Source organism: Maylandia zebra, linkage group LG17 (assembly GCF_041146795.1).
Source record: "Maylandia zebra isolate NMK-2024a linkage group LG17, Mzebra_GT3a, whole genome shotgun sequence".
NCBI lineage: Eukaryota > Metazoa > Chordata > Actinopteri > Cichliformes > Cichlidae > Maylandia > Maylandia zebra.
Window position 1 is genome coordinate 40,343,733 of NC_135183.1, and position 12,107 is coordinate 40,355,839.

At 42.7% G+C, this 12,107-nt stretch overlaps 1 protein-coding gene across 7 annotated transcripts in view; it reads left to right on the plus strand.

Moving 5' to 3' along the window:
• Positions 1-12,107, plus strand: part of LOC101487254 (pleckstrin homology domain-containing family A member 5) — a 167,097-nt gene that overhangs the window by 93,348 nt on the left and 61,642 nt on the right. For all 7 annotated transcript variants that reach the window (XM_076875709.1, XM_023154173.3, XM_076875710.1 and 4 more), the window contains 4 exons: positions 4,448-4,552; positions 6,588-6,660; positions 10,506-10,606; positions 11,389-11,504. In XM_076875709.1, coding sequence (XP_076731824.1) covers positions 4,448-4,552; positions 6,588-6,660; positions 10,506-10,606; positions 11,389-11,504 — 395 coding nt within the window. The remainder of the gene's footprint in view (positions 1-4,447; positions 4,553-6,587; positions 6,661-10,505; positions 10,607-11,388; positions 11,505-12,107) is intronic.

A 12,107-nucleotide genomic window follows, 5' to 3' on the forward strand; every position in this document is an offset into this window, starting at 1 on the left:
GGCACGTCTTACATGTTCCAACCCTAAGCCATCAGCATATGTCTTTGTAAGTGTATTTAAATTACTCACACAATTTACCTCGAATTGCACAAACCCTAACATCGAAAAAATGTCTTATTTTGCAGTTGTGATAGTTTCTACTAGGAGTGTTTCTTTTTAGGAGATGTTATCAGAACAAGTACATAACTGACACTTTGAGTCCTTAAACTCCTGGGGGAGCAGGCAGCTGACAGTATTACCAGAAGTAATAAATTCACTGTTCGAACTGCCAATAGCAGCCTCCACTGGTTGACCAGGCTAAGGGAGCCAAAGGACCGGCTTGCCCAAAACCACCAAAAACGGATGCCCTCTCCAGGAGATCCAGTTGTCCTTCATGTTCCTATATGGTTGCAGGTCCCAACTTCTGCAGCCTAGAAGTGGAAGTGGACCATCCCATCATAACCCCTCCATTTGAGTTCGATTTTATTTGAATGGCAAGTAGAGGGAGGTATGTTGAATGGGGGCAGAGGGCTCTGACAGTACCCATGGCTGACTAATGCCAGGACTGACGTGTTCCCCGTAGGGGATGGTGGTAAATAGAAAATGGACTGGTTCTTATATAACACTTCTACTCTGAGCATTCAAAGCACAACTTACACAAGTTGCCTCATTGTTACACATTTGCACAAACACTTCTTTATGTTCTTTGTATTTAGTGCAGTCTATCTGACATTCACACACATTCAGCAACTTGTGGTTAATTTCTTTCCCAAGGATGTTTCGCATGCAGACTGGAGGAGACAGGGATCGATTGGTAGGTTGGCTAATAGGTCTACCTCCTGAGCTACAGCCACGTTGGTAGTAGCAATGATGCCTTGACTAACCCAAGTATCCACCGGGTGACTGAGTCACTCATCAATAGTCTGTTCAGTGCCTGGACCCAGAACAGCTAATGTTTACTGGTGCAGACATAATCTCAGTGTGGGGATGGATCAAGAAAGGGGTAGGTCGGCCACCCCCGGCTGATCTAGTAGCTTGTAGCCCCACCACCAAAGCTTACTGGTTGTACTGGAAAAGACTGTATCTAAAAGAGCAAGATGTTTGATGGCCAAGTTGGGGGTCACTTCACCAGCTTCTCGTGTTCCTTCTTCCTGATATTGCTGTCATTGGGAACCGCTACATCGATCACTACGGCCGTCTTCTTCTGTTTGTCTACCACCACTATGTCCGGTTGGTTAGCCACCACCATTTTGTCCGTCTGTATCTGGAAGTCCCACAGGATCTTAGCTCGGTCGTTCTCCACCACCCTTGGGGGCATCTCCCATTTTGACCTCGGGACTTCCAGGTTATACTCGGCACAGATGTTCCTGTACACTATGCCGGCCACTTGGTTATGGCGTTCCATGTATGCCTTGCCTGCTAGCATCTTGCACCCTGCTGTTATGTGCTGGATTGTCTCTGGGGCATCTTTACACAGCCTGCACCTGGGGTCTTGCCTGCTGTGATGGACCCCAGCCTCTATGGATCTGTGCTCAGAGCTTGTTCCTGTGCTGCCATGATTAGTGCCTCTGTGCTGTCTTTCAGTCCAGCTTTGTTCACCCACTGGTAGGATTTCTGGATATCAGCCCCTTCCTCTATCTGCCGGTGGTACAAACCGTGCAGGGGCCTGTCCTTCCATGATGGTTCCTCGTCTTTCTTGGGTTTCTGCTGCCTGAGGTATTCACTGAGCATTTAGTTCTTGCCATCTTCTTGATGTACTCGTGGATGACCTTATTTGACCTTATCGTGCATTTTGCACCAAGTTGTTGTTTTATGTAGTTGCATAGGCTGCTGTTTTTGTGTGAGAGCCTCATTTACAACCAGACTCTTGTTAAGTTAAATCAGGGGTGTCAAACTCATTTTACATCAGCCCACTTTGACCTTAAGTGGGCCGCTCCACTTAAGGTCAAAGTGGGAAAGGAGGTGAAACTCTCCTTTCTGTCCTTTCTGTCAAAAGGTACATATTTAACTGATTTTCTACATGATGAAGAAGCAGCTGCTGTGACAAAGAAACAATCTGTCTGCATGACTCTTTGGACTTAAACTGTAAGAAAAATTACAGAAAAGGCTCTGATAGACCAGACTGTCCACTTTTATTTTTGTTTTTTCAATTTTGTCATAAAAGAAAAAAGAAATTTCTATAGTAGAAATTGAAAACCAGAAACTTTTTGTCACGGTGATGGAACGCACTCAAACACAGACACAATTCTTAAAGACAAAACGTCTAATTTATTTACAAAGGGAACACACGAGTGCTATACATATATATCTGTAGTGAGTTGGGTGGGGGTCCAGGGCTCCAGGGAGAAGAGGAAAGGGAAACGCACCACCATTTTTCCTCCACTCACACTCGCTCGTCTTCGGCCACTAACGATGCCACACACAGGAATAGTGATGGCCCGCTTGAAGCCGAAGCTCCGGTGCTTCAGAAGCTCTGTGTCGAAGCTTGATTCGTTTGGCCAGGGTCACGTGATCAGTGACGTCCGAAGCTTCATTTAGAGCCTAATTGCTTCAGTGTCTGATTCAATGGTTAATAAGGAAGTGAATCATTCACGGGATTTGTGGAGTGTTTCATGGTGACAGATAGCGAACCACTGATTCGGAGGTTCTGTTGTGTGGGAGGATTTTGAGTTGATTTTGGTCAGTCGGGTGGGTTTTCCAGCTTTGTGTTCTGGCCGTTTGCTTTTGTTTTGTGCGTTTATTTTATCTGACAACGGGAAAAAGGTAAAATGTCAAAAATCTGCTTCCATAATATAAATATCATTAAATAACTTTAGAAAAACTCCCACTTGATTCTTTACATGTAATGTTGTAAAAATATATATTTTATTGTTTAATTAATCTGAAAATGTTAGTCTGCCAAATGTGCAGCAATGTAATCTATCTATTCTCTTTAGCTGATAGTTTGTGGGGCCCAGGTAGACTGTATAACTGCATCTCTACCAGTTTCTGTGCGCTCCAGCCTCCTCTGGGCCATGTGAAGGGATTTTCCTTAATGCAGGAGAAATTATCTCCACGAAAAGGAACAAATTCTCTTCTTAAATAAAAATGAGAAAGGGTTACCGTCAATGCATCATGTTTTTAATTTGCAAGTTCATAAGCATTTTCCTTTTCCGTTTCACAATCAATTCTACCCCCAGGTCAAAAATATGTCTGGGAAAATGTCCCTAATATAATATTATTTATAAATATACCCGTCTAGCGATTAATTGCACAAGTGCATGGAGGCGGGACCTCACAGCAGAAGCATACTCCATAATGTGTTGTACATTATTATATGTAATGTGGTGTTTTTCAATTATTGTATTTACCAACATCAAGACGTCACAAGCAAAGAAAGACCACACCATGGTGCATGTTTGAACAAGGAGAGTTTACTGGTCAAAACTATTTATTAAACAAGTAAAACACATTTTTTTAACCACCAAAAAATACACGTTCAAAGCAACACAACAGCGGCCCAATATCAGACAGGACACCGCTCTGTAGAGTGAGCAGTCATAATGAAGCAGTTGGTTTTATTTTGTGGATTCAAGCTGCGCTTCATATTTTTGGCCACCAGATGTCACCAGAGAGGACTGTTGAAAAGCTTCGAGTAATGAACCGTTTTTCAATACAAGCTTCAGAAAGCTTCATTTGACCATCACTACACAGGAATGTCACTAGGGGTCCGCAAACAGGTCCGGGGGATCTATATACAGAGACGATGGGTAGTTTAAGCCAGCGATTTCACCTTAAATAGCAGCAGCATAATCACTACAGATCAGCAGCAGGTGGTGGCAATCAGCCCAGGTGAGTGGGCCAAAGGTGAGAGCCCAGTAACAAGCTCCGCCCAGGCAGGCAGGAGACAATGGGGAGGAGAGAGAGAAAGAAACACAAACCAAACCTGTAGCCAGTGTGGGCCAGTCAGAGAGACATGGGAGCGTGACACTTTTCTGTCATTTAATTGTTTATTCCTGATCACTCTGTTGTGTGAACGGCCATAAAAGAGGATTTTATCAGTAGGAAAAGCTGTAAAACTTCTGGAAATACAGTCAAAAGTCCAAAATGTCTGTTTGTGGTGAGCTGCTGTTAAAACAAGGTAAGAATTACAAACTGCTTCCAGCGCACGCTCAGGCCTGTGAGACTCAGTGAGACACTGAGCCATGACATCTCTGCCATTCAAACACACTTTGTATGTAGTTCATTTTATAGTAATATTTAATACTGAACTGTAAATTTAGTCTTTTTCAAGAAGGCGATTTTCACTGTAACCAGCTCGTAATTTTATAAATTCTGTGTACAGGTCTGCGGGGTTAATTTTTTTGGTGAATTGTTATTAAAACACTGTGTGCATTTAAATGTATCTAATGTTTTCTCTATGCAGCTGTTGTTACATGTTAGGCATCCAAATTCTCTACATTCATCATCTATCAACGTCTTTAAACAGCCTTCTAGGTCTTCCAGAAAAGTCCACAACTTTGGCAAGAGGTCCAACTCAATCAAGAGAAACCCCAATGCCCCAGTGGTGAGGAGCAGCTGGCTTTACAAACAGGTAATGAGGAAGGCTTATCGGACGTCGTTGAATTTGTGGAATTCTGGAACTGGATCTGGTGTCCAGACTGCCACCATATAGATGACTTTGTGTTGTCTCTGAGTGATTTCCAGTCAAAATGTTGCATGATTGTGTTGACTATTTCAGCAGTCAGTGGACCAGCTTAGTTTACCTAATGTAATAAAAATGTAATCATGTATGGGTCTGTACGTATTAAGGAGAATCGTTGCTGTGACCATTACTAAAACCAACTAGCTGATCTACAGCATGGCAGCAGTGATGACTGAGATCCTTGGCTACAGTTCAATTCAACTTTATTTATACAGCGCCAAATCACAACAGTCGCCCGAGGTGCTTAAACACGAGCAGCCACAAGGAGCAGTACCGTCCATGGTGAAGGAGAGTAGAGGCTAAGATCAAGGCAGCACAGAGTAGTTAGCTAACTGTCGCAACTGCTGAAAGGCGTGATGAAGAAAGGGCTGCCTAAGAAGTATCAACAGCTGTCTGTAACTGTGGCCTAATAAAGTGCCAAACAAAGACTCAAAGCCTTAGCTGGCTGCTTGAAGATCCTGGAGACAGAAGCCAGGAGAATAAAGTGGATGTTCTCCATTGAACCATCCAAGATTATGCTCAGTGGCACGGGGGAATATATGAGAACAGCCCCACCAAGGATGGAGTTAGGGCATACTGAAATAACATATGATGCCTCTATTGATTCAGTGATCCACACCACCAGGATATACAGCAATGACATCAGAATATCGTTCAGACCGGAGAAGTGTATTTGGATGGTTGCAAAGAGAGCAAAGGTAGTCAGAAATGAGGTGATTGTACTACCAGAAGGCAACACTGACAACAACTAGAAGTACTTAGGAATTCTACAGGCAAATGGGGATCACAAAGAGGCCGCTAGGAAAGCTGCAACCATTAAAACCTGGCAGTCGGCACCTACGCCCTGCCTGTGTTCAGGTAACCTGCTGGGATAATAAGCTGGCCAAAGGAGGCTGACCACAGATTCCAAATATCTTTTCACAAAGTGACGCTGAAAAACGAGTTCATGCATTTGTTACTTCCAGGCTGGACGACTGTAATCCATTATTATCCTAAAAACTCCCTGAAAAGCCTTCAGCTAATCCAAAATGCTGCAGCAAGAGTCCTGACAGGGACTAGAAAGAGAGCATATTTCTCCTGTTTTGGCTTCCTGTTAAATCCAGAATGATCAGGCCCCGCCCCTCCCTGAGCCTGGTTCTGCCGGAGGTTGTTTCCTGTTATAAGGGAGTTTTACCTTCTTACTGTTGCCTAAGGACTTGTTCATTGGGGGTCATTTGGTTGTCCCAGCTTTCTCTCTGTTATTGTGGGGACTTTACCTCATAAAATAAAGCAGCTTGAGGAAACTGTTGTGATTTGGCACTGTGTAAATAAAATGAGTTGAATTTTTCAGCTCTGCTGCAGCAAACACTACAGTGACTATGGACAGTTAGTAAATGGGAGTACGGTATTCCTGCTATGTGTCTTCGCCTCACTGCTACACACCACCCTGAATCAGCTTGTGTTTATCACTTTCTTTAAGTGTTGTGCCCCACGGAGCTCTGTAGTGGGTCAGTGTTTGCCTGGTTAGGGGACCTCTCACCATAGCAGTGAAGACTGAATAAAGCTTGATGACCCTCGTCAAGTTTTAGTCAACTCCACCCAGCAAACCCTTTCACTGCAGAGCTGATATCAGTGTGGCCAACGCATTATATTGCTGAAAGTACCAAAGACTTAAAACTTGTCATTGATGCAGTAATTAGGTGCCAGCGTCGGCATCACGAACAGAGCACAGGTCTTTGCTTCAAGCACCCACTGAGGCAAATCTGTCACTGCTTTATGAAGAGATAACAAAGAGGAGGTGATGGAGGCTGTTTAACAGGAAAGGCTGGAGAAGAGCCAGTTCAGACTTGAAGAGGAAGCAAGAGATGAGAACGTGTGTTTGAAAATAATAACGTTCTCTATAATTGTTATATTTTGTCTCACTGATGACCTTTGACTCATTCAGGACAGTACAGGCATGAAGCTGTGGAAGAAGAGGTGGTTCGTCCTGTCTGACATGTGCCTCTTCTACTACCGTGGTGAGGACACACAAACACACATGCATCTCTTCATGTTGGCACTTTAAGAAAAGTTCGAGGCTTGTCAACCGTGTGTACCTTCACACCTGTTTACAAATATCAAGATGTGGAAGATATGCACTGTTTACATACGAGGCCTTTATTTCTGAGTAGTATAGCTGCCTAATGTCGTAATAAATATACAGCAAAGGTTTTGCACACTTGATTGTTATCCGTCACACGGCATCATAATGGTTTTCATTCAGTCTCTGTGATGGAATACTGTCCTCTCAAGATTGATTACAAGCGTGAGTACACCTTTCTTTAGCTCTACTTTCATTTCAAAGAATCAGTCTGTGGTGGTAAAAACGTTGTCATGGCCAGCAACTTCAACACGCTGACATAATCAATCAATCAATCATCCATCCATCCATCCATCCATCTTCATCCGCTTTATCCGGGGCCGGGTCGCGGTAGCAGCAGCCTAAGCAAAGAGGCCCAGACCTCCCTCTCCCCATCCACCTCCTCCAGCTTATCCGGGGGAATACCAAGGCGTTCCCAGGCCAGCCGAGAGATTTAATCTCTCCAGCGTGTCCTGGGTCTGCCCCGGGGCCTCCTCCCGGTGGGACATGCCTGGAACACCTCACCCAGGAGGGGCTCAGGAGGCATCCTTGTCAGATACCCGAACCACCTCAGCTGGCTCCTTTCGATGTGGAGCAGCAGCAGCTCTACTCTGAGCCCCTCCCGCATGGCCGAACTTCTCAATCAATCAATCTTTATTTATAAAGCACTTTTCATACAAAAATGTAGCACAAAGTGCTTTACATGGTTATAACGAAATACATCAACAGTTTTGTTGTACTGTTTTTATTACTTAGAGGTCACGTGTGGTGCAACATCACAAATTTAGAACTGCGTTCATAAAAGCTCCTCTTTCCTCCTTAATGCTTTCTGCACCTTCAGAGGGATTTTTCCATCTCCATAAACTGATGAATCAGCTTCTTCCAGGGTGCGATCGGCAGCTTACACGACAACCCGAGGGGAGAGCTGCATGTTGATTGGCTTTGCTAGCCAGAGAAGAGACATGCACAGCTTTCGGATAATAACGTTTTCTTTTTCCGTTTGCCTCCTTCTGGCTCTGTCGCTTTATTCTAAGGAGCTGCTTCAGGTTGAGATCTTGGAAATGTGGTAAATTATATTCTTTCTGTAAGGGCAAAGATGTTAATCATCCCTCCGACTGCAGAGCTCATCGAGATAAAATAAATTAGTGTATTTACATTTACACTGCCAATTTTGGTATTATCAGAGCGAGGCAGAGACGTCATTTAAAGACTTAAATCATAGTTTTCAGAGGTGCAATTTGATAAGCAGATCTCTGTTTATTCCCAGTGATTAGACATTAACTATTTATAAAGCTCATGTTTTAAGGTAACAGTAAGTTGCCTGTCATGTCAGTTATTCTCTGTCAGTCTGCAAATCCATCACCACAAAAAAGCACTAATATAATCCAACAATGAAGTTTTCTTTAATTTCTTTAGAAACATAATGAAATCACTGAGCAGGTGATCTTACAAAGTCGTCCTTTTGGATCTGAGCTCAGTCTTCGACACCATCTCTCACACCCTAGCCTGGTTCCAGTTATGTCTCCTTGACCGCTCCCAGTTTATTCAACTGAAATCATCCCGCTCTCGTCTTTTCCCGGTCACCTCTGGTGTACCCCAAGGCTCTGTCTTAGGCCTTCTTCTCTTCATAATATACATCCTCTTGGTACCATTCTCCACACATTTGATTCCTCCCACCTTCTTCCCTTACAGAATGTCTATCTGAACTTAAGAGCCTTGGTCATCCTAGACAGTTCACGGGGGCAGGGATAGCTCAGTAGGTAAAGTGGTCGCCCCATGATCGGAAGGTCGGCGGTTCGAATCCACTTAACGGCTACCCTGAGGTACCCCTGAGCAAGGTACCGTCCCTACACACTGCTCCCCGGGCGCCTGCTTAGTGGGCTGCCCACTGCTTCACTGAGTGAATGGGTCAAATGCAGAGAAAAACAAGTAATTTCCCCATGGGGATCAATAAAGTATCCATTATTATTATTATTATTATCCTTTAAATCTCACGTCAATAATCTCACCTGCTCTGCCTACTTCCATCTACGCAACATTAACAGATTACATCCTTCTCTTTCCACCCAGCCTACGTCCATCCTTGTCCACAGTCTCGTTATCTCCCGCCTTGACTATTGTAATTCTCTCTTTCATGGTCTCCCCCCAGAATACCTCCATAAGCTTCAACTGGTTCAAAACTCAGCTGCCTGCATTACCCACTGTTTGTTAATCTTGTGCTTTTGTTTCTATTGTTCTTCATTTTGTCTTCGTTCTATTACATGTTTTATTCTATTATTAAGTGTCATTGGTTGTCTTGAAAGGCATTTTTAAATAAAATGTATTATTATTATTAAAGTCATCTGTCGAATGAACATCATTTTATCATGCCACCAAATTTCCATTTAAAAACACAAGTATACTTTATCTTGATTAAGATGAACATGACATGGATCCGTGAATTAAATTTCATTCAGCTTTAATTAACTTGGAGTCCAAATTTAGTAAATCTGCCAGATTTAATAGATCCAACCAAAAATTGACACATCCAAAGCATCGTTGTTGTTGTTATAACTACTACAACCCATTTCTTTTTTTTATACTAAACTTTCTTCAGTTGTTTGTGTCCCACAAACCACAGAATGAATTAAAAGTTACTATTTAGAAATAACTGTTACTTGTAACATATTTAACATAAAGAGTTTTTAAGTCCCATTTTGAAACATCGAGAACAAGTTTTATTCATCAGTCATTAGCCAATCATAGCCCATAATCGTCTGAAACATAATATGAACAAGATTAAATTTTTATTAAATATGACGATTGACTGAGATCATAAACTCAACAGCAAAGTGTTTACAGAGGTCACATATCGCCTCCTCACTGCTTTCTTACCTGATAACGTTGAGATGTCGGCTCTGTAAGCCAGCTGGAGCCATTCAACATCAGGGACGAGCCAGAGCAGCCGCAGCGCCTCGGCTAAAGCAAACAGTAATGCGCGTTGGAGGCTCTGTGGTTTTGTGCCGCAGTGCATGTACTGTGCTGCCTTTAGATCGCATGAAACATGATACTGCACAGAGGTGACAGAATCACAGCTGCAACCATCACAGCTGTTATTGTTCATGAGGCGTCATTCAATTTCATTTGGAGAATTTTGTAATATATATGGCAAAATCAGACATCAGTATATAATGATTAAATATACTGGTATTGCATTCTTCTTCATTTGCCTCACTTGTTTCTCTTACTTCAGCTCTTTACAGCAGGGCACAGATTCACTATGAAAACATCTACTAAATATCTCTAACAGTGACTCCAGGTTTTAAGCCTCGGGAAATATAATTCAAAAAACTGAAAGCACTGGTTATTACTTCGCTGATTCACAAATATCACTGGTTTCCACTAATCCCAACACAACTTCAAGCTGCAGTTAAGGAAGCCATGCTGCAGGGAAGTTTATGTACTTGTACTATGTTGACATCTATCCAACGATGTTCCTTCTTCCAAAGGCTATTTCTCCCTCCTCGTTCTTCCTGGGAATCTTTACAGCTTGATAAACGAATATTTAAATATCAACACTATCTCCTATCATTCTGGGCCATGCGTTTGATTGACACGTACTAATAAGAGCAAACATAACACAAACAGAAGAAGAATATTTTGTACCAGTCTGACCCACAAATCTCCCAGTCTGAAACCTTATTGAATCAGATTGCTGCCATAAATATGTTTCAACCTGCAGACTTTTCTCTTTCGTTGCTGCAGATGAAAAAGAGGATAGCATCCTAGGAAGCATCCTGTTGCCCAGTTTTCACATATCTATGTTGTCGGTGGATGACCACATCAGCAGGAAATATGCCTTTAAGGTAAACACTAGTTACATTTTTTTAAAGGTTTGTCATGTTGTTATTATTATTGATGGCAACAATCCATGCTACTTTGTAACTAACTTTTCATTTTTATTGATTTTTATTTTCATGTGACAGCAATTCAATCCAGTTTTATTTATATAGCACCAAATCACAACAACAGTCGCCTCAAGGCGCTTTATATTGTAAGGTAGACCCTGCAATAATACATAGAGAGAAAACCCAACAATCATATGATCCCCTATGAGCAAGCACTTTGGCAACAGTGGGGAGGAAAAACTCCCTTTTAACAGGAAGAAACCTCCAGCAGAACCAGGCTCAGGGAGGGGCGGGGCCATCTGCTGTGATTGGATGGGGTGGGGTAGGGTTAGGGTATTCACAGGGTTCACAGTGTGCAAGTTATAGATGTAAAAAAGGTAGAAAGTCTCAAAGTTTCACCTTGATGAGGTTAATGTACTGACCCCAAAGGTTTGATCAGAGGTTTGAGACTGAAAGAGGCGTCCATTTGTAGAAATACCCCAACAGATCCCGTGTCCTGCCTCGTGCACACACTTGACCACACCAGACTGATATCAAACATTTTACTGTCAGTTTTAGTTGAGCGGCTGTGTCTGAATTTCATGGTTCAAAATGCTAATACATAAAAAAATAGGTTTTTCTCACATAGAAAGTTGTGTGTTGGGCAGTTCAGTGTGATACTTGTGATGAAGTCATGATCCAGATTTGGTTCTCGCACTTCTGTTTTATCTTATTACCGCTCTCCCTCTGTCTTCACTCAGGCCACGCACCCCAACATGCGGACATATTACTTCTGCACTGACACAGCCAAAGAGATGGAGTCCTGGATGAAAGTCATGACAGACGCTGCTCTCGTCCACACTGAACCAGTCAGAAGGTTGGTGCTAACCACAGGGATATGTCTGACAGATAAGATGTGTGCAGATGTGAGGTACACACCTACTGTGCAGGGACACAGTTCTACAACGTGGAGTGTTGTTTTATATCCCACGCATCACAGGGGCCTCATTTATGGTGTGTTTTATGGCCTCAAAGTCTAAGGAGCTTGGATGACCTGGATGAACCTTCACAGACATCACAGCCTCTGAAAGGATTGAATCAAGACTTTTATCCTTAACTAGCATGAAGCAACAACATTTGAGCCCAATTTATTGTTTCTGACACCACTAAACGTCCTTTTAGCATTTAAACGCGACTGTCCAGATTCAGCTCCAGGAAGTCAGAGACACGTGCTGTTCTTTTCAGAGCATGAAGTTAGAAGAAAAGGAGTATTTAAATGAGTCATGCAGGCATGATTTGCAACAGGCAATTCAAAGCTATTTGTGCTGAAAAAAGCATCATTTTGGTAATGTGGCTGTGATAGTCCCTCTAAGAACAGGAAAGCATTAGGAATACCAGGACTCATCAGAATAAGTATGCAGTTGGTGCAGGTGGTTTGCTTGACCATGTATACATGCCGAAACGTTGTTCTGTCCTGTAG